We start from the raw sequence: 19,667 nt of genomic DNA, 5'->3' as shown, positions 1-19,667 counted from the left end.
AGCTAACACAATAAGTTAGTCAAATCAGTTAATAAAATCAGCTAGTCAAAATCAGCTAACTTAATCAGCTTCAGCTTTCAGCTTTCTCCCAAACAAAGCCTTTGACTTTTTACGCTCTTTACGTGATTGGACGTGCATCTTTTGGTTAACGACAAGCGTGTTGAAACACTGAGGGCTATGGTAACATTCAAGCAAATTTATGTAAACATTAAGGTATTCATGAGATGGTTTTGGTTTATGTAAATACTTGTATATTGACTTGCAAAGCCAAGCAAATTATGATATGGCTTGTTAAACAGATCTCTTGATTCTATAGAAAATTAGAAATCGCAGAGAATGTGACTATTTTTTACAATTGCCTTCATTCTTTGTCGATTTGGTAAAAACATCCACTTAATTATTATCCATATCAATCGCCTCTGGTGGTCAATATTTACTCCTTAACAATCTCAAGGAGTCATGAATCATGATCATGATCATTTGGAAGCTTCAAAATTTCATCTGTAGCAGAACTTTCATGAAAGCTGATTTGTAACATTAGAAAATCCATTCCCTCTGACAGCTATATGATGCATAATTCATTTGCTCGACAAACAAATGCAAGTAATAATCTACCAAAACAATTTCTATAACTTACTCCTAATTTACAGAGAAACAGCAAGGTGCAGATACAGTCGGGCTGTTAATAGTAACCAAGTAACCAACAGAGCACACAGGTGCAAATGTGCTATCATCGCTTTAACTCATGAATAATTACAGCACTTTATAGATGAGAAACCATTGTTTAAGAGCTAGGATGAATAGTGCTCAACCTGCTTCTGCTTTTTTGCTCTACTGCCATCGTCTTCCAGCACCTTCAACTTATTCTTTATTGCAGCAATTTTTGCACTTCGACTCATTTGTCCAGAAGAGCTGCCTGAATGGGTTGATCTGCTCACAACTCCAGCAACCTTAGATGAACTTTCCACCAATTCAGCAGCAGATTTCTCGTTAGCAAGGCGTACAACCAAAGGGCGTCCACAAGCCAACCTCCCATGCATCTTCTCCTTGGCTAGTCTAGCTTCCTGCATGCTCACTCCAATGAAGAACATAAGAAATTGTTTTTGATTCATCTTCTTAGCAGACCAACAATTAGAAAAGGAAATTACAAAGACGGGCTTCAGTATATAAGCAGCTTACCTCTTTCGTGCTATACTGGACAAAAGCAAAGCCACGTGGTTCACCTCGTTTTGGTCCCCGGGTATGCAACAAGAAATCCTCAGATTCTATCTTCCCAAACGGAGAAAACATCTTGAGCAGAGTAGCCCTTCATTGAGAAAAACCGTGTCACCAGGGCAGAAAATGGAAGGAACTTTCAAACTTTGATGCATAATACTTACTCAGAAATCCTATGATCAATATTACCAACGTAAATTCTTCTGTCAGAGGTCTCGTTACTCGTACCATTTAAATCCTGTGCATAAAAACACCCGAAATTTTACAAAGAAAATTGATTTCAGAATAATGCTTTGGTCACTATAACCAAGTAAATATATCCGTTCAAAAAAGGCACTTGAGAGCTAAGTATTTGTCAATGTATCCAATCAAATATAACAGAACCGCTTCAAAAGCAGCAGTCCAAGAAATTTAAGCTACATTGGACCACCAAACCTTACTTAGATTAAAATAAATGAAATGTACCCCGCCAAAGACTTAATCCTGATAACATGTATTGACAAGAATTAACAGTTTCACATCAAGTTCCAAGTACTGGAGTATGGGTATGGCTCTATTACCCAACAAACCATATTTGCAGTGAATCAGTGATGGTAAAAAAAAAAAAAAAAAAAATGATACTCCAATATGCTGACTATATATACACTTGTATTATTTATCAAATTATCTATCAAGACAATTCTTAAATCCAAAGTCAAATGAATCTGAAACGTGTATTAGATATCATGCTGACAACAACGTAAGATGACCTCTCTCCAATTCTCAATCCCCAAACAGGTCTAACTTGCTATTTTCAGATATTGAGGAAAAAAAATTACGAAGTTTGTAAACAAAGGCTCCTCTGTTTCATTAATATCTGTTATAGCTACATTCTTGGCAGTTGGCAATCACTATCCTAATATCCTCTGTCATAAGATTTAAAATCAAAGCAAAGCAAATTAATGGAGTACGAGAAATTAAAATCTTAATCAAAGTAGTAAGTTAGTAACATAACTCCCTCAAGAATGGAAGTAATATATGGAATTTTTAAATGACTTATAGGGAAACAGCAGTAGGTTCCCAAGTGTCTAGACTCTACAGCAAAGGATGGAGGTAATATATGAAATTCTTAAATTGACTTATAGAAAGATAGCAGTTGGTTCTCAAGTGTCTAGGCTCTACAACAGAATTACTAAATGAAACACTCCCTTACAAGAAGACAGTAACAGAGTACATGCCTTTAGATCACGAAACAGGGAACAAGAAAAGTGTATCACCACAAGCTAAACAAAGACAAAAACCAAAAAAAAAAACCAAAAAAAAAACAATGACAATGCCATCAATAACAGCATTCGATCTCACATCAGTCCTAAAGTGGCCAATTAGCCACCCTCTATAAGATTTGGGGCCACTAAGCTTTACAGCTAGAAGTTGTGTGGTATGTGCATGCAAACTATTCACATATAGACAAGGCTATAAGATATCTTGCATTTACAACACGAAAATACATTACCATAATCTTGGACATGGAATCTGATGCCAATCAAGCAATGGTACCCACAAAGTGAGCAGCTAATATGAACCAGAGCATCACAATTTCTCTTCAACTGCATTCACATACATGAAAAACCATAATCAATTTACAAAAGAGTTTACTTCACATAAGTTAACTTTGCATGAAGATAATATCAAATTAAATTGAATACAGTATACAGAAAATGGTTGTGAAAGGTAAGTTGATGTATCCAAGTAATTCAATCCTTGTTCCAACTCTTACAAGAAGCTGCCAGCAAATAGTTTTACTACTATAACATGCAGTGCATCGAAGCAGTTCCATTTTTTTACTCAATTATACAACGATAATACCCTCTCCTCCACCCATAATCGAAAATCTACAACTATAGTAAACTTATAAATAAGTCTGCACTTAAATTGCAAAGGAATGAACTCTTAAATAATAGCATAATTGAAGTTAGAGAAGATATGCTGAGCACCTATGACAACTGACAAGTGACAACAAATCCAAGGAATCATATTCACAGTAAAAATAAATAAAAAAAAAAATTTTTAAAAAAAAAAAAAAAAGGCAAACTGCACTTTGTGGCCAAAAAAGGCCTGATTTCACAATCTCATGTTCTCTTCAAAATTAAGTAAATGTGAAAATACCAGCCCTCGACTACTAACAGAATAATAAAGTACATTGAATCACTCATAAGCCTTTTCCCAGTCGTCTGCAACTTCTGCATTGTCATCAGGAGTGCCCATAAGCTGGACAGTTGAACTGCTTGATGGCACACTCTTCATTTCCCTCTCAGAAGTGGGTTCAGCAGCTGCAGTTCTTTTGACAAAGTCCAAAGCTCTTGCTGATGACTCTATTGAGCTCAAAGAAGAATCGGGATTCAGAACTGTCCATCGGTTTGTTGTCGAAGTAACTGGGGCCTCACGACCTTTAGATGATGTAGAGGGTCCAACATCAGCAGTAACACTGCCACCGGACCAGTCCTCCTCACCCCATGAATCTTCAACCCAGCTATTAGATTCCTTTACAACAGCTTTTTTCCAGGGATTACCCTTGAGAGCAGAAGAAGCTGCCGCCCCTCCCCAAGCAGATGCTGCAGTGGCTCCAACACCAATATGTTGAACGACAGCAGCCCCTTGATAGACAGATCCATTATCTAACCTTCTCATAGCAGTTGCTGCACGAGCAGGATCACTGAAAACAGCAAGAGCATTCTTGTCATTCAACCACACCAGTTCACACTCACCACCAAACCGCAGAACCAATGTGCTGATGTCTGCATCGCTTGGGAGGTCAAGCAGGGCAACAACATGCCTAGGATCCATATCCACCAAAGGGTCAAAAACAGGTGAGTGGTTGGCACTCACTGCAGGTGAACCCTTGGGCCCAATAATACGAGCTGGAGCTTTGGATTTAGCAGTGGCATGAACCACAATGAAACGCTTAGGCTCCCAACCAGCAGCATTGATTGAGAGTTTCCATCTCTCCGCTATTATACGGATTGCATCTCGCTTCTCCTTCAGCATTGGACAAAAGACATGAACTTTAATATTGCTACCACTACATCCTTTGCCTTTACCAAGTACCAGGTGTTTGCATCTCTCCTCCACTGCAAGTACCCATTTTGGATCACGGCGAAGTAATTCTGAAACCACTTGTGAAACAGCTGCATTCTCACCAAAATGAAGAGCATCCAGACTAGGCTGAGAAATATCAAAAGCATCTGCAAGAACACGCTTCCTCACAAGCTTGGCACATTCATCGTCACACATGAGTTTCCTCTGTCCAAGCGGAACTCTTTTCTCATTTGCTTCCACCGGCTGAAGTGGTGCTGGCAGCTTCTGTAGAGTAGAAGCTTCAAGCACATTCACAGCACTAAAGCCTAAATTGCTTCCCCCAGCATCACAAGGCACTGCTGCAGTAATTCTGCCACAAGAGCATGTGATTGTCACAGGAAATTCACATCTTGACTCGGGACAAGGAGTTGTAGGGTGGCAAAAAGCTTGACAAGTGTGTCTACAGTCTCTCCTCGGAGCACCACATACTTGTCCACAAGAACCCTTTACAGTAGGATCTGACGGTCCGCAAGATGGATCACATGGTGCCGGGTGGCAACTCCTAGAACAAGAATGCAGTCCACATCGCCTAGTCTTTCCACAAAGTTTGTTACAAGTTATGTCCTTTGACCCACAAGGAATGTTGCGAAGAACCACATGTCCACCAACACATTCCTTCGCTATGGGAACTGAACAAGGAGGGCAATTTCCAAAATGACAGCTGTGAGTAGATTGGTGGCCACAAGGCTGGGGAACTAAACATGGATATTGGCATGAGGGAGGAGGGGTCCCACAAGGTAGGGGTGGCGGGATTGAAGTCCTTCCACATGCACATGTAAGGTCAGTAAAAATAGTTTCCATGCAGGGAGGACAATGACCACAGTGACAGAAGGCTTCACAAGAATGTTGCCCGCATTTCAACTTCTTTCCACAAGGCATGGAACAAAAGTGTGGGTTCCAATCACCAGATACAGTGTTTCTAGAATCAGAAAGGGGGCAACAGCGCTCACTACACCGATGCCTTCCACAATTCTTCTTACGCCCACATTGCCGATCACAGACAAATTTCTCACTGGCAAGGGTGGTCTTATAGCATTCCACAGTTTGAGAAGTTGAACCACAACGGCATTTCTGAGTGACTAGCTCGGAGCAAGGAGAGCAATTTCCAGCATGACACTTATCCTTACAGTAATGTTTATTACAAGGAAGAAGCTTGCCACAAGTACCTAAACATGTAGGAATTGGGTCCAGACAGCTCCTTCGCCGAACCCTAAGGTTTGTCTTGCCACAATAACATGTCTTTACTTTGCTGGGCAAGAATTCACACTCCCCACAAGGACCTGGGTGACATATTTCAGCACAAACATGGTTTCCACATTTCAACTTCTTTCCACATGTAGAACTACAAGAGTAAAGACCATCATCCGGCCTTATCTCTCCCTTCAATGACAATTCTCCACAAATAACCACCTCAGACTTCTTCTTACAGAAGCAAGAGGAATCTATGGGAACCTGGCAAGGCTCACACGGACCCACATGACAAATCTGATAGCAGTGATGACGCCCACATTCAAGAATCTTATTGCATACCTCACCACAAGTATAAACAGATTTCCGTTCAGAACATCTCGTTGTAATTACTTTCTTACCACAAGGACAAGGGCGAGGAGGAGCAAAAGCCTTGCAAGGTGGACAAGGACCAGGATGGCACTGCAACACACAAAGATGGGGACACATATCCTCCTTGCTTAAATCAGCTCTAGGAAGTTCCCTCTCTAGTGATTTTCCACAAGGCTCACCGCAAGAGTGCGGTGTCAAGTATAAATCAGATGGAGGATCGTGTCTCTTACCACAAAAGCAAATATAACGAATATCCTTAGATGTTGTTTGCTGCACTGCCTGACATCCAGGACACCGCCAATTATATCCCTGAAGCTTCTCAGCAGATGTATCAGCAGAAGTAGGTGCACGAGCCCATTTCTTAATACAGTTCAAATGGAAAATAGAGTAGCAACTCGAGCAAGACCAAACAGGAGCATTCCTCCTCACCATATCATAACAAATCATACATTCCACAATCCCCTTACTTAACTTCTCCTGAATTTCTTGCACCAACTGAGGTAAATCCGAATCCACAACATTTCTCTTCTGATTACTTTTTTCCTTATTAACTGCTCCTCCTCTCTCTCCCACGCCCTCCCTTGGCTCATTTCGCTCTCTTCTTAGATAATGTGGTCGACCCATATAACTACGACCCCCACCACCACCTCTAAATCCTCGACCCCCTCTACTGTTCATTTGCCCTTGCCTCTCTCTGTTATCTGTTTGCCCCTGCCTCTCTCTGTTATCCATTTGCCCCTGCCTCTCTCTACCATCCACTTGCCCCTGCCTCTCAAAGACATTGTCGTCGCTTCGACCAGCATCCACATTAAAGTTTGACGGCGGGGAGCTCAAGATCCCAGGACCTCTTGCAACCCACTGCTGGGTCTGGGTTTGCTGGCGTTGTCCAGAAAACCTTGTACGATCTCTACGATCAATCTGAGCTTGAAAACTCATAATTCCAACAATAATCCCCAAAATCAAACACTACTCACTCACTCACAAAAATTAGCCTTCAAATCAAATTGGGTATGTACAAAACAACCCTCGAATGTAACTTCTGAGTTTCTTCTTACACCCCTGCATTTATTCCATACAATCAATCAATTACCCAGAAATTCATACATATCGTTACAAAATATAACAAACCCCACATTAAATATAACAATTCTAAACATTTTTGGTAACTTTCCGAATTATCTAGCAACCCTATTGCCCAATATTGAAACAACAAAATATATATATATATATAAATAAAATAACAAGAAAGCGCAAAGTTCCCAGAAAAATTCAATCAAGAAATCAGCAAAAAAAATCGAATTTACAGAAAATATAAACATAAATCAGCATGAATAAAGAATACTAACCCGGGATAAAATTTGGGGAAAATTAACAATCGAATTAGTCCCTTCAAAATTAACCATCGGTGTTGTTTGGTTGGATGCAGACAATACCCAGGAAATCCCCAAAATTCTTAGAAGCCTGATGTCCTAGTGTCCTACTAAATCTTCGAGGTGCAAGGTAAGCAACTCCCCTAACCTAGGAAAAGATGGATATTCCTAGTATATATAACTTCTAATCCTTTGCTATTGTCATAGAAAGAACTCAGCAATTGGGTAGTGCCCATCGCCAAACAAAAATGAAAATCCTAAATTTTAATTTCGCCAAACAAATAACCACCAAACTTTCACACGGACATCCTTATACCCCATTGCCATTTCAGATATCAGTCTTTACCATTGAACCTAATCCATAAATCCATAGAACACACCATCACTATTTGGATGTTCACCTCGACCTCGATACAAGTCATGCTAGTTGTTTCAACTCCTCATAATATCAAACCTACTCCAAGCCTACTTCTAAAGCATTTAAGTAACTATGATTTAAGGACAAGACACTAATTTAGCTATTTACAAGAAGTCCTGTGAGTTGGCTCATCCATACAACGCCAAATCTAACACAAGTGTTATAGTTCAATGCTATTTGATGACAAGAAGTGTTCTTTTTCCATACCCATAAAAATTAACATATGTAAAGTCAATTTTGTAGGAATAACTCATTCAATTACATATGAATGATTGCATACAACAAAATCAACAAACCCAAACTAAAAAGGGGGGGGGGGAAATCAATAAAAAAAAACGTTACAAAACCCTAAAAACAAAGAAAACAAATATTTATAAATAAAAATCGAATCCAAATATAAAACTGGCATCGCAAAAATCACAGATGTTTTGAAATTCATTCAACAAAAGCCAAAGAACGAAATTTCGGTTGAAAAACTATGAGACGAAGAAAGCAAAAATACCTTGATAAATTAGCTTCAGATCAATGAATTGTAGCTAACGATGTGATGGTGGTAAGGATCAACCGACCGAGTACGATGATTGAAGGGTTTGAAGCGCCGACGATTATTGTGTCGCTGGAATTTGGAATTGGTTTTTGGTTAGATAATTTGACATGTATTTATCGTAGTAGTACGAGTATTAGGCTTGGCACAGGCCACAGGGTGATTCACGATTGTTTGGGTTGATCTAGTACGGGATGGGAAAATTAGGCCCGGTATGACCTTGCACGAAAAAGTTTGTGACTCGTGCCGTGCCTAAGGCTATGTTCGATTCAGCAAATATTTCAGAAATGATCCGATTAGGTCTATTTATTTACGTTTAATTTATTACTAAATATATTTGTGATTAGCAAAATTATGCAAATTTCATATTTATAACTCTAATGACCTTTCGTTTGATAACTTTTTAAGTAAACAAATATGGTCAAAGTTTAATTAAACCTAGAATTTAGGTCAGATTGGGTGAACTTAAAATAGACTAAATTATGGTTTAAGATTGGCCAGTATGGCAACATTATATTACGTGTTACTACAGGCATGATTTTAAGTGTAGTTCTTGTCGAGATAAACTCAAATGAATTATTGGTCGCATGGCCCAACATAATGTCAAACGAAAGAATTAGGTCATTTAGGCTCTGTTCCAATTTACTAAACTGTTGAAGCTGAACTAAACTGAATTGAATTGAGCTGAAATGAGAGAAGGAAATTAAAAACTGAATTGAATTGAGCTGAATTGAATTTGTTTATGAGAGAACGAAATTAGGAACTGAACTAAATAGAGCTGACATCATTTGTTTATGAGAGAAAGAGATTAGGAAGTGAAAGGATTGAAGTTGAACAGAACTCAAATGAAATTAAGCTGAACATAACAAAGCCCTTAGTTTATTTTGATTTTATTAAGTAAAACAAGCTTAAACGGACGAAGACAATAAGTTCAAACAACTTGAGTTATCCCCAACTCTCAAAAATTAAGTTCACTTAATTCAAGTAAAGTTTTTTTTTTTCTTTTTTTTTTCCAAATGAATAACATAACTTTTAGGCAAAAACTAATTAAATCCGATAACATCAATACTAGATACTAAGGGGGCGTTTGGTTGGGGGTAATAAATAAAGGGAATGGGAATGAGAGGGTTTCATTCCCTTTGTTATTGTTTGTTTGCCACATTTCCCCATTCCCTTTAGCCCTTTTTATTTTTGGGTTCACCCATTTTCCCGCTACACCCATTCCCCACCCCCCTCCCCTTTTGCATTCCCATTCCCCTCATCACCACTAGTGCTACACCACCAACCTCACACCAACCATCACCTTGCTGCCCTAAACCACCGTCCAGCCACCTTGCTGCCTCTCCCTATTCATCGCTGCTCCACCGTCGCCGTCGTCACCGCCGAATGACCGATCCCCTCGACGGCGATCCTCATCATTCGCTGCCTTTGGTCGCACGTAGATCGTCGCTCCTCCCCCCATGGTCGCCGGACATCGTCGCTCCTTCTCCACCCCTCCCTTGCCTTGACCCTCGCCAACCCTCCCGTTCTCGAAAAACCACCCCCTCCCAATCTCCCATCATGCAAAAACCCTCCCTCTCCCCTCAAAATCGTCGGCCGCCATTACCCCCACCCTCGAAAACCTAGAAGCTAGGGTTTCGAGGGTGGGGGTAACGGCGGCCGACGGTTTTGAGGGGAGAGGGAGGGTTTTTTTAGGGTTTTGCGTGATGGGAGATTGGGAGGGGTGGTTTTTCGAGGACGGGAGGGGCGGCAAAGAAGGGCGGCGAACATCGAGGCAGGGGCGGCGATGGCGGGAGGGGCGGTGGCTAGGCTGTGGGTTGCAGTTGTGTTGAAATTGGAGGTGTTGCGGTTGTGTTGTGGTGGTGCTGTGATGGTGTGATTCTTGGGTGTTTTTTATGAAAACAAACATGTTAAAAAGAATGGGTTTCATTCCATTCTCTTTAATTACCTTTCTTCATTCCATTCCGATTCCCTTTGGCGAACCAAACGACCCCTAAAGTAATACCAACATTATTCTAGAACTACACGTGTCGCGTCCACATTAAACAAATTTCCGCCAAAAACTTTCTTTTTTATTTTTTTTCCTTAAAATATATAAAAATAATTGATATATATATATATATATATATATATATATATATATATATATATATATATATATTCGGAGATCAGTTATGAGTGGTTAGGTTTCAGTCTCCTTCCGATTGTTGTTGTGTGAAATCGAACACGAGTCCTCCCTACCAAGTGTGGTCCCAATCACCACTACACCAACAGCCAATTGGTACATTTTGTTCTACTATAATAATACAAACATACAATTGAGGCTTGATAGTCTAGCCAAGTTGATTGGATTAAAAGCTTTATACTAACTTGTAAAAACTATAATCTCTTATCATTAGAAAATATTTGGTTCCCAAATTCCGTTTATAAAGTATTTATCTACTTTAATCCTAATTCACTTATACTGATTTTCTATCTAATGTGTCCAATTTTACATTCTTGTTTTCATGTTAAAGTAAATTTTTTTGTCCTAACTTTTTTCTCTTGAACTTGATATCACATTTGCACACCCATTATTTTTTTTCCTTTTTATTTTTCATTTGCTTTTATTCACAAGAAATTAGTGTTTGTTTAAGAAAATAACAAATTCTAATGGCATCCCACATTCTTGGCCCAAGCCCCCATCCCCTTCATCGGTTCATCCGGCTCATCCCATATTCCCACATACCAAATACTCCTTTAAAGTAGTTGAAAAAAGTGCATTCCAACTAATTCATAGTTGTCATTATTCTCATTATCATCCAAAGAAAGTCAGCAAAAGCTTATCTCAAGTTCAATGAGATTCTGCACTTTATGGTATTGCACTATTGCTACTTCTTGGTGGAACTATTGCCTGTGATCACTACTTTAGGCTTTTTAGCTACCAAAATGGATTACCCATTGCTTATCACAGTATCGGAAAAGAGTTTTTTTTTAGCTCACCTTTAACTAAAAAATAAATAATCTTATTTTCTTCTCCACAAAATAAAACATATGATATATACAATTAAATTTAAATTTAAACAATACAAGCTTAACATAGACCATGTTCTTTTAACTTAAATAGATGAATTAAACTGAACTAATATAAACCGAATATACAATATATCTGAGTTGAGCTAAACTACGTTTTCACCATATTCCGTTATGTGCACGTAATAAATAACAAAATTTGTGACAGATAATCCAAACCCTTAAGTCAATCTGCAAAAGAGTGCAAGAAATTTTCATTCATATGAAAATGGAGATGTGAAATTTTGACATAAGTGGTGTTTTGGGCCCGCCATAAAACACGCGTCTTCCAAATTGTTGCATAAAACAATTTTCATCATCCATGTGAACTCAATACTAGATACACCAACGGTCCAAATTCTTCTTTTTTGTCAAATATAAAAAATTCCTTAGTTTTATTCTAAAGCTCAATGATTTACATCACACTCACTCAAATAGTACCCATGATTTGCTATAATGATATGAAATTAAGCTAAATAACACAATTTTTCACTGAAATCTAGCTAAAATATGGATACCCAGATGAATAATTTCCTCTTTTCTTTGCTAATTTTCTGTTCAATGACCTCTTTTTCTGCTGCTGACTTTAATCCACCTGATAATTACCTCATAAACTGTGGTTCAAGCTCAAAACTTTCAATTGAAAATCGTGTTTTTATTGGAGATTTAACAAAACCCAGATTTCTTAAAGTTGATTCTTCTTCTAAATCATCACCAATTTCAATTTCTAACCCAAAACCATCACCAAATTCACCTCCAATTTACAACACAGCTAGGGTGTTCATAGGTGGGTCAACTGCTACATATGAATTCAGCATCAAATCAAGGGGTATTCATTTGGTACGTCTTCATTTTTCGCCTTTCAATTCACAGAATTATAATCTTAGTTCTGCAATTTTTAGTGTTTCTGCAAATGGGTATTCTTTATTTCATGGTTTTAGAGCTTCTAAGTATTTTTTGAGGGAGTTTATAATGAGGGTGGATTCTAATACGCTTAAAATTGTGTTTACTCCTGATGGTGGCGAAACCGGGGTCGGGTTTGTTAATGCTATTGAGCTGATTTCTGCTCCTGATAATTTAATTCTTGATTTTGGGGTGATGTCTTTAGAAAATTATGGTACTAAGGAGTATAAAAACATATCTTCCCAAATTTTAGAGCCTGTTTTTAGAATTAATGTGGGTGGTTTGAAATTAACCCCTTTTAATGATACCCTTTGGAGAAATTGGATTCCAGATGATGATTATCTGGTTTTAGAGTCAGCTGCTAGAAAAGTAAGCACAAATCATGCTCCTAATTATAAGCTTAGTGGTGCTAGTGAGGAGGTTGCACCAGGTAATGTGTATATGACTGCACAGGAGATGAATCAAAATAATATGTCAGGCCTTTCTGATTTCAACATAACCTGGAATTTTCCTGTGATTGATCATGTAATGTATCTTGTGAGGCTTCATTTTTGCGATATCGTGAGTATTGGCCTTAATCAGCTTTATTTCAATGTGTTTATCAATGGGATGATGGCATATAAAGACCTTGATTTGTCGGCCCTTACATTCCATACGCTTGCATCTCCTTATTATCTTGATTACGTTGTACGAATGGACCATTCAGGGCCTATTCAAGTTAGTGTTGGTCCATCTTCGTTGAGTACTTCTTTGAAGAAGAATGCTATCTTGAACGGAGTTGAGATCATGAAGGTAGTGAACAGCAAGGTTACTGAAGCCGGATCCAAGAAAAATCATATGTGGGTCATTTTGGGTTGTGTCCTTGGAGGTTTTGCTGTTTTGAGCCTTGTGTTGGTTGCTGTTTTGCTTGCACTAAGATGCTGGAGGAAAAAAAAACCTGCATCAGAAAGTATAGGTTGGACTACCTTGCGTGTACCGGGAGGAAGCGTGTATAGTAGAGTTACAGAAAGTAGTACCTCTCCACACAGGAATGGACTGAAAATCCCTTTTGAGGAAATACAATTTGCGACCAACAATTTTGACCGTACTTTGATAATTGGTACTGGCGGATTTGGAATGGTGTTCAAAGGGGTTCTTAGAGAAGGTACAAAAGTTGCTGTGAAACGAGCCATGCCGGGGTCCAGGCAGGGTCTTCCAGAATTCCAAACGGAAATATCAGTTTTATCAAAAATCAGACATCGCCACCTTGTTTCAATGGTTGGCTATTGTGAAGAGCAATCAGAAATGATCCTAGCATATGAGTACGTGGAGAAAGGACCACTGAAGAAGCATCTATATGGTGGTAAATCACCTCCATTGTCTTGGAAGCAGAGGCTTGACATTTGCATTGGTGCTGCTAGAGGTCTTCACTACCTTCATACTGGTTTTGCTCAGGGGATCATTCATCGAGATGTCAAATCTACAAACATTTTACTTGATGAAAGTTATGTTGCCAAAGTGGCTGATTTTGGGCTTTCTAGGTCTGGCCCACATCTTGATCAGACCCATGTAAGCACAGGTGTAAAAGGTAGCTTTGGTTATCTAGATCCAGAATATTTTAGAAGACAGCAGCTAACAGATAAATCGGATGTATATTCCTTTGGTGTCGTGTTGCTCGAAGTTCTTTGTGCTAGACCTGCAGTAGATCCCCAGCTAACAAGGGAACAAGTAAATTTAGCTGAATGGGCATTAGAATTTCAAAAGCAAGGCCTTATAGAGGAAATTGTTGATCCCCATCTCAAGGATCAGATAAAACCAAGCTCTCTAAAGAAATTTGGAGATACAGCACAAAAATGTTTAGCTGAATATGGTGCTGATAGGCCAACTATGGGAGATGTTCTGTGGAACTTGGAGTATGCATTGCAACTTCAAGAGGGTCAACCTACTACAGAGACAGACGAAACTAGTGAAACATTTACTTCAGAGATTTCTGTAACTAGAATTGTTGCTCGTGGGCCTAGCAATGTTATTCCTGTTGGTGATACAAGTGATGAGAATTTAGGCAAGTCTACTAGTGACGTTTTCTCTCAGTTGGTGACCAATGAAGGCAGATAATCTACACCATGGTCCAGCAAGTTCTAGCTTGTAAATGTTTCTCAGCATTGTATATTATCGGTAATCATCTAAAATTTCATGCCATTCTTTGGAATTTATTTGGGGTTCATAATTGTTTTATTTGGTCATAGTTTGCTTCATGATTGCATACCAGTGTTGTTTTTACCTGTAAGTGTGGTATTGTGGATTCTATCTGCAGTGTGCTCTAATTCACAAATCTATTCTCAGTACATTTATGTCAAATCATGCCTCTAATTCAAATCAAAAAGTCGTTTTAACAAATTTTCTCACATATTAAGAAGCTTATTAGTGTGAGTTACTACTTCAGTATTGTTGAACATTGTGTGGATACTATAAAAATGCTTTGTAATTTAAATTAAATGACAATTGAATGTTGCATGGGTGTTGAATATTGCATTGTAGCTGTATTAAGACTATTAACTGGTGGTCCCTGTATATACTTTTGGTTTATCATGCCATTTTCTCTATAAAACAAGTTCCATAACCACTATCAAAAAGTGAGGTATTCCACCCACATGAGCTGTTGAGCGAAGCACTTGTATTTGGCTGCATCACTATAGTAGCTGTTGTATCTACTGCTTGCAACTGAGTATTGTAAAACCCACGCGGTCGCATAATAATAATTGGTCTAGTTTTGGGCTGAAGATGATTGGGTTGGGATTTTAACTAGATGGGTGAGCTTGTCTTTTGCTGCTATCGAGTCTTATTACACATTAATTAGCATGCTCTGTAAAAGTATATCATTTGTAGAGTAATTGTACTCTTCAATTCAATCTGCCATTATAAAGTTGCGCCAACTGTGAGTTGGAAAGTCTTTAACTTCTGAGGAAATCCTTGGCTGCTATTGTTTGCCAATTAGGATCTGCTTTAGTGTAATAAGCTTTAAAAAGGGAGAAAGATGGAAGTTTATTAAACTGTCTTCAGTTCATTGGCAAGGATTCCACTTCCAATATCGTTACATGCTTTTAAAATGCATAATATGAGTGACCATGTTGATAAATTCAGTTGATTGCTATCTGTTTTGTACCCTTTTTTCTTAGTTATAGGGCATTTATTCCTTAATTATCACTTTATTTTCCTTTGCTAACAAAACTGAGCTTCATTGCTTTGCCAGGACTCGGAATATATGCCACTTCTTGTTTTAATTAAACATAAAACATATAGGGATTTTCTCCAAAGTTTCTTGTTATAAGATAATCACTGATAGCATATGACTATCCTGTTACATTGCATTCAGTTTAAAGAGCCATTCCCTTTGTTTCAGAAAGTGTTTTTTTTTTTTTTTTTTTTTTGACATTTTGTGCTTGTTATTGTAATAGATTATAGAAGATGTCGAGATGCGGCAGAAGATCATGGCTGAGATGAGGCCTCATGTTTGATTGAATAACAAAATTCTTGGATGATTACATCAGACCTATAGAATATTAAAATATGGAGGATAAGATTGCAGTTACTTTTAATCCGTTTGGTAATGAGCTTGTGTACGGAGTTCCTCATTCCATGACACTGCAATTCTGTTTGGATTGTTATAGGGAATATTTCAATTACGAAAGTGAAAGTGTCATATGATTAAGGCATTAAACATGGTCCAATACATCTAGTTAGGTGGTTAAATTTTTGATTCTTTGTAAATTCGAGTACATAATTTGTTCCTCTTGCCACAGATTGAAATCTATATCCACACGTTAAGATATTGTATGAATATGTCCATCTTTGTATTAATGAACATCCGCGAATTCAAAAGCAGATGTGCAAATTATATTGCACATACATAAATTATTGTTGCATTCAGCCGATGATGAACAATGCCATCACTTATTCCCTTCTAACATTATTCTGTACTTAAGAGTGGTTTTACCAAGTACATAATTAATATTGCTACCACTACATCCTTTGCCTTAACCAAGTACCAGGTGTTTGCATCTCTCCTCCACTGCAAGTACCCATTTTGGATCACGGCGAAGTAATTCTGAAACCACTTGTGAAACAGCTGCATTCTCACCAAAATGAAGAGCATCCAGACTAGGCTGAGAAATATCAAAAGCATCTGCAAGAACACGCTTCCTCACAAGCTTGGCACATTCATCGTCACACATGAGTTTCCTCTGTCAAAGCGGAACTCTTTTCTCATTTGCTTCCACCGGCTGAAGTGGTGCTGCAGCTTCTGTAGAGTAGAAGCCTCAAGCACATTCACAGCACTAAAGCCTAAATTGCTTCCCCCAGCATCATAAGGCACCGTTGCGGTAATTCTGCCACAAGAGCATGTGATTGTCACAGGAAATTCACATCTTGACTCAGGACAAGGAGTTGTAGGGTGGCAGAAAGCTTGACAAGTGTGTCTACAGTCTCTCCTTGGAGCACCACATACTTTTCCATAAGAACCCTTTACGACAGGATCTGACGGTCCACAAGATGGATCACATGGTGCTGGGTGGCAACTCCTGGAACAAGAATGCAGTCCACATCGCTTAGTCTTTCCACAAAGTTTGATACAAGTTATGTCCTTTGACCCACAAGGAATGTTGCGAAGAACCACATGTCCACCAACACATTCCTTCGCTATGGGAACTGAACAAGGAGGGCAATTTCCAAAATGACAGCTGTGAGTAGATTGGTGGCCACAAGGCTGGGGAACTGAATATGGATATTGGCATGAGGGAGGAGGGGTCCCACAAGGTAGGGGTGGCGGGATTGAAGTCCTTCCACATGCACATGTAAGGTCAGTAAAAATAGTTTCCATGCATGGAGGACAATGACCACAGTGACAGAAGGCTTCACAAGAATTTTGCCCGCATTTCAACTTCTTTCCACAAGGCATGGAACAAAAGTGTGGGATCCAATTACCAGATACAGTGTTTCTAGAATCAGAAAGGGGGCAGCAGCGCTCACTACACCGATGCCTTCCACAATTCTTCTTACGCCCACATTGCCAATCACAAACAAATTTCTCACTGGCAAGGGTGGTCTTATAGCATTCCACAGTTCGAGAAGTTGAACCACAACGACATTTCTGAGTAGAGCAAGGAGAGCAATTTCCAACATGACACTTATCCTTACAGTAATGTTTATTACAAGGAAGAAGCTTGCCACAAGTACCTAAACATGTAGGAATTGGGTCCAGACAGCTCCTTCGCCGAACCCTAAGGTTTTTCTTGCCACAATAACATGTCTTTACTTTGCTGGGCAAGAATTCACACTCCCCACAAGGACCTGGGTGACATATTTCAGCACAAACATGGTTTCCACATTTCAACTTCTTTCCGCATGTAGAACTACAAGAGTAAAGACCATCATCCGGCCTTATCTCTCCCTTCAATGACAATTCTCCACAAATAACCACCTCAGACTTCTTCTTACAGAAGCAAGAGGAATCTATGGGAACCTGGCAAGGCTCACACGGACCCACATGACAAATCTGATCACAGTGATGACGCCCACATTCAAGAATCTTATTGCCTACCTCACCACAAGTATAAACAGATTTACGTTCAGAACATCTCGTTGTAATTACTTTCTTACCACAAAGACAAAGGCGAGGAGGAGCAAAATCCTTGCAAGGTGGACAAGGACCAGGATGGCACTGCAACACACAAGATGGGGACACATATCCTCCTTGCTTAAATCAGCTCTAGGAAGTTCCCTCTCTAGTGATTTTCCACAAGGCTCACCGCAAGAGTGCAGTGTCAAGTATAAATCAGATGGAGGATATGTCTCTTACCACAGAAGAAAATATAACGAATATCCTTAGATGTTGTTAGCTACACTGCCTGACATCCAGGACACCGCCAATTATATCCCTGAATCTTCTCAGCAGATGTATCAGCAGAAGTAGGTGCACGAGCCCATTTCTTAATACAGTTCAAATGGAAAATAGAGTAGCAACTCGAGCAAGACCAAACAGGAGCATTCCTCCTCACCATATCATAACAAATCATACATTCCACAATCCCCTTACTTAACTTCTCCTGAATTTCTTGCACCAACTGAGGTAAATCCGAATCCACAACATTTATCTTTTGATTACTTTTTTCCTTATTAACTGCTCCTCCTCTCTCTCCCACGCCCTCCCTTGGCTCATTTCGCTCTCTTCTTAGTTAATGTGGTCGACCCATATAACTACGACCCCCCCCCCCCCACCACCACCACCTCTAAATCCTTGACCCCCTCTACTGTTCATTTGCCCTTTCCTCTCTCTGTTATCCATTTGCCCCTGTCTCTCTCTGTTATCCATTTGCCCCTGCCTCTCTCTACCATCCATTTGCCCATGCCTCTCAAAGACATTGTCGTCATTTCGACCAACATACACATTAAAGTTTGACGGCGGGGAGCTCAAGATCCCAGGACCTCTTGCAACCCACCGTTGGGTCAAGGTCGGGCTTGCTGGCGACCATTTTGTCCAGAAAACCTTGTACGATCTCTACGATCAATCTGAGCTTGAAAACTCATAATTCCAACAACAATCCCCAAAATCAAACACTACTCACTCACTCACAAAAATTAGCCTTCTAATCAAATTGGGTATGTACAAAACAACCCTCGAATGTAACTTCTGAGTTTCTTCTTACACCCCTGCATTTATTCCATACAATCAATCAATTACCCAGAAATTCATACATATCGTTACAAAATATAACAAACCCCACATTAAATATAACAATTCTAAACATTTTTGGTAACTTTCCGAATTATCTAGCAACCCTATTGCCCAATATTGAAACAACAAAATATATATATATATATATAAATAAAATAACAAGAAAGCGCAAAGTTCCCAGAAAAATTCAATCAAGAAATCAGCAAAAAAAAATCGAATTTACAGAAAATATAAACATAAATCAGCATGAATAAAGAATACTAACCCGGGATAAAATTTGGGGAAAATTAACAATCGAATTAGTCCCTTCAAATTTCTCTCTTCTCTTTCTCTTTCCTCTCTTGTGATTGAAGAGACTTGGGTAGGAGAAGTTCACGGAGATCTTCTGAGAGAGAGAAATGGGGTTAGGGTCTTAGGGATGGCAATGGATCTAGACCCGACCCGGATCCGTGGATCTAGATCCGTTTTTCACGGATATGGGTCTTTAAATTTTGGACCCGACGGATTCGGGTCGGATCCGGATCCTGCTGGCAAAAACGGATCTGGATCCGGGTCTGAGATCTGGGTCTGGGCCTTAGACCGGGATCCAGATCCGTGGACCCTTTTTTTTTTCCTATTAAAAAAAAACTAAAATTGTTTGTTTCTTTATTAAAATGTTGATAATGTTAGTAATGATAAAGATTAACCCTTTCAAGTGATGAATTTTGGATACTCATATTATATACATCATTGTTGTTTTTTCATTAGCTCATATGTAACATCGTATTTTTTTTGTTGTTTATT

General features: G+C 39.1%; 3 protein-coding genes and 1 pseudogene across 5 annotated transcripts; 1 reads left to right on the top strand and 3 right to left on the bottom strand.

The window, feature by feature from the left end:
- Window positions 1-598: 598 nt before the first annotated feature.
- On the bottom strand, window positions 599-2,986 carry LOC110729601 (probable RNA-binding protein 18). Of its 2 annotated transcripts, XM_021909350.1 has the most exons (4): window positions 2,708-2,986; window positions 1,380-1,453; window positions 1,180-1,306; window positions 599-1,064 (listed from the first exon to the last, which is right to left on the bottom strand). In XM_021909350.1, exons 1-4 carry the CDS (start codon window positions 2,720-2,722, stop codon window positions 792-794), a joined length of 489 nt encoding a protein of 162 aa, XP_021765042.1. In that variant the 5' UTR covers window positions 2,723-2,986; the 3' UTR covers window positions 599-791. The 2 variants fall into 2 exon arrangements, 1 of the variants encoding a protein (XP_021765042.1); XR_002512928.1 differs by lacking the exons at window positions 1,380-1,453; window positions 2,708-2,986 and having other exon boundaries at window positions 978-1,075; window positions 1,180-1,372.
- A 140-nt stretch (window positions 2,987-3,126) lies between these two features.
- LOC110729600 (NF-X1-type zinc finger protein NFXL1-like) lies at window positions 3,127-8,419 on the bottom strand. 2 transcript variants are annotated; one of them, XM_021909348.1, is made up of 2 exons: window positions 8,180-8,419; window positions 3,127-6,948 (listed from the first exon to the last, which is right to left on the bottom strand). In XM_021909348.1, exon 2 carries the CDS (start codon window positions 6,823-6,825, stop codon window positions 3,400-3,402), a length of 3,426 nt encoding a protein of 1,141 aa, XP_021765040.1. In that variant the 5' UTR covers window positions 6,826-6,948; window positions 8,180-8,419; the 3' UTR covers window positions 3,127-3,399. The 2 variants fall into 2 exon arrangements, with proteins under 2 accessions (XP_021765040.1, XP_021765041.1); XM_021909349.1 differs by lacking the exon at window positions 8,180-8,419 and adding an exon at window positions 7,236-7,694.
- A 3,167-nt stretch (window positions 8,420-11,586) lies between these two features.
- On the top strand, window positions 11,587-15,986 carry LOC110729598 (probable receptor-like protein kinase At5g24010). The gene is made up of 2 exons (XM_021909347.1): window positions 11,587-14,329; window positions 15,610-15,986. The coding sequence occupies exon 1, from the start codon at window positions 11,783-11,785 to the stop codon at window positions 14,267-14,269; it is 2,487 nt and encodes an 828-aa protein (XP_021765039.1). The 5' UTR covers window positions 11,587-11,782; the 3' UTR covers window positions 14,270-14,329; window positions 15,610-15,986.
- Window positions 15,984-19,290, bottom strand: LOC110729599 (annotated as a pseudogene).
- Between the last annotated feature and the right edge of the window lie 377 nt (window positions 19,291-19,667).

This window comes from Chenopodium quinoa, unplaced genomic scaffold, assembly GCF_001683475.1.
Source record: "Chenopodium quinoa cultivar QQ74 unplaced genomic scaffold, ASM168347v1, whole genome shotgun sequence".
In the NCBI taxonomy this organism is placed as follows: domain Eukaryota; kingdom Viridiplantae; phylum Streptophyta; class Magnoliopsida; order Caryophyllales; family Amaranthaceae; genus Chenopodium; species Chenopodium quinoa.
This window is presented reverse-complemented; position numbering and strand designations above follow the sequence as displayed.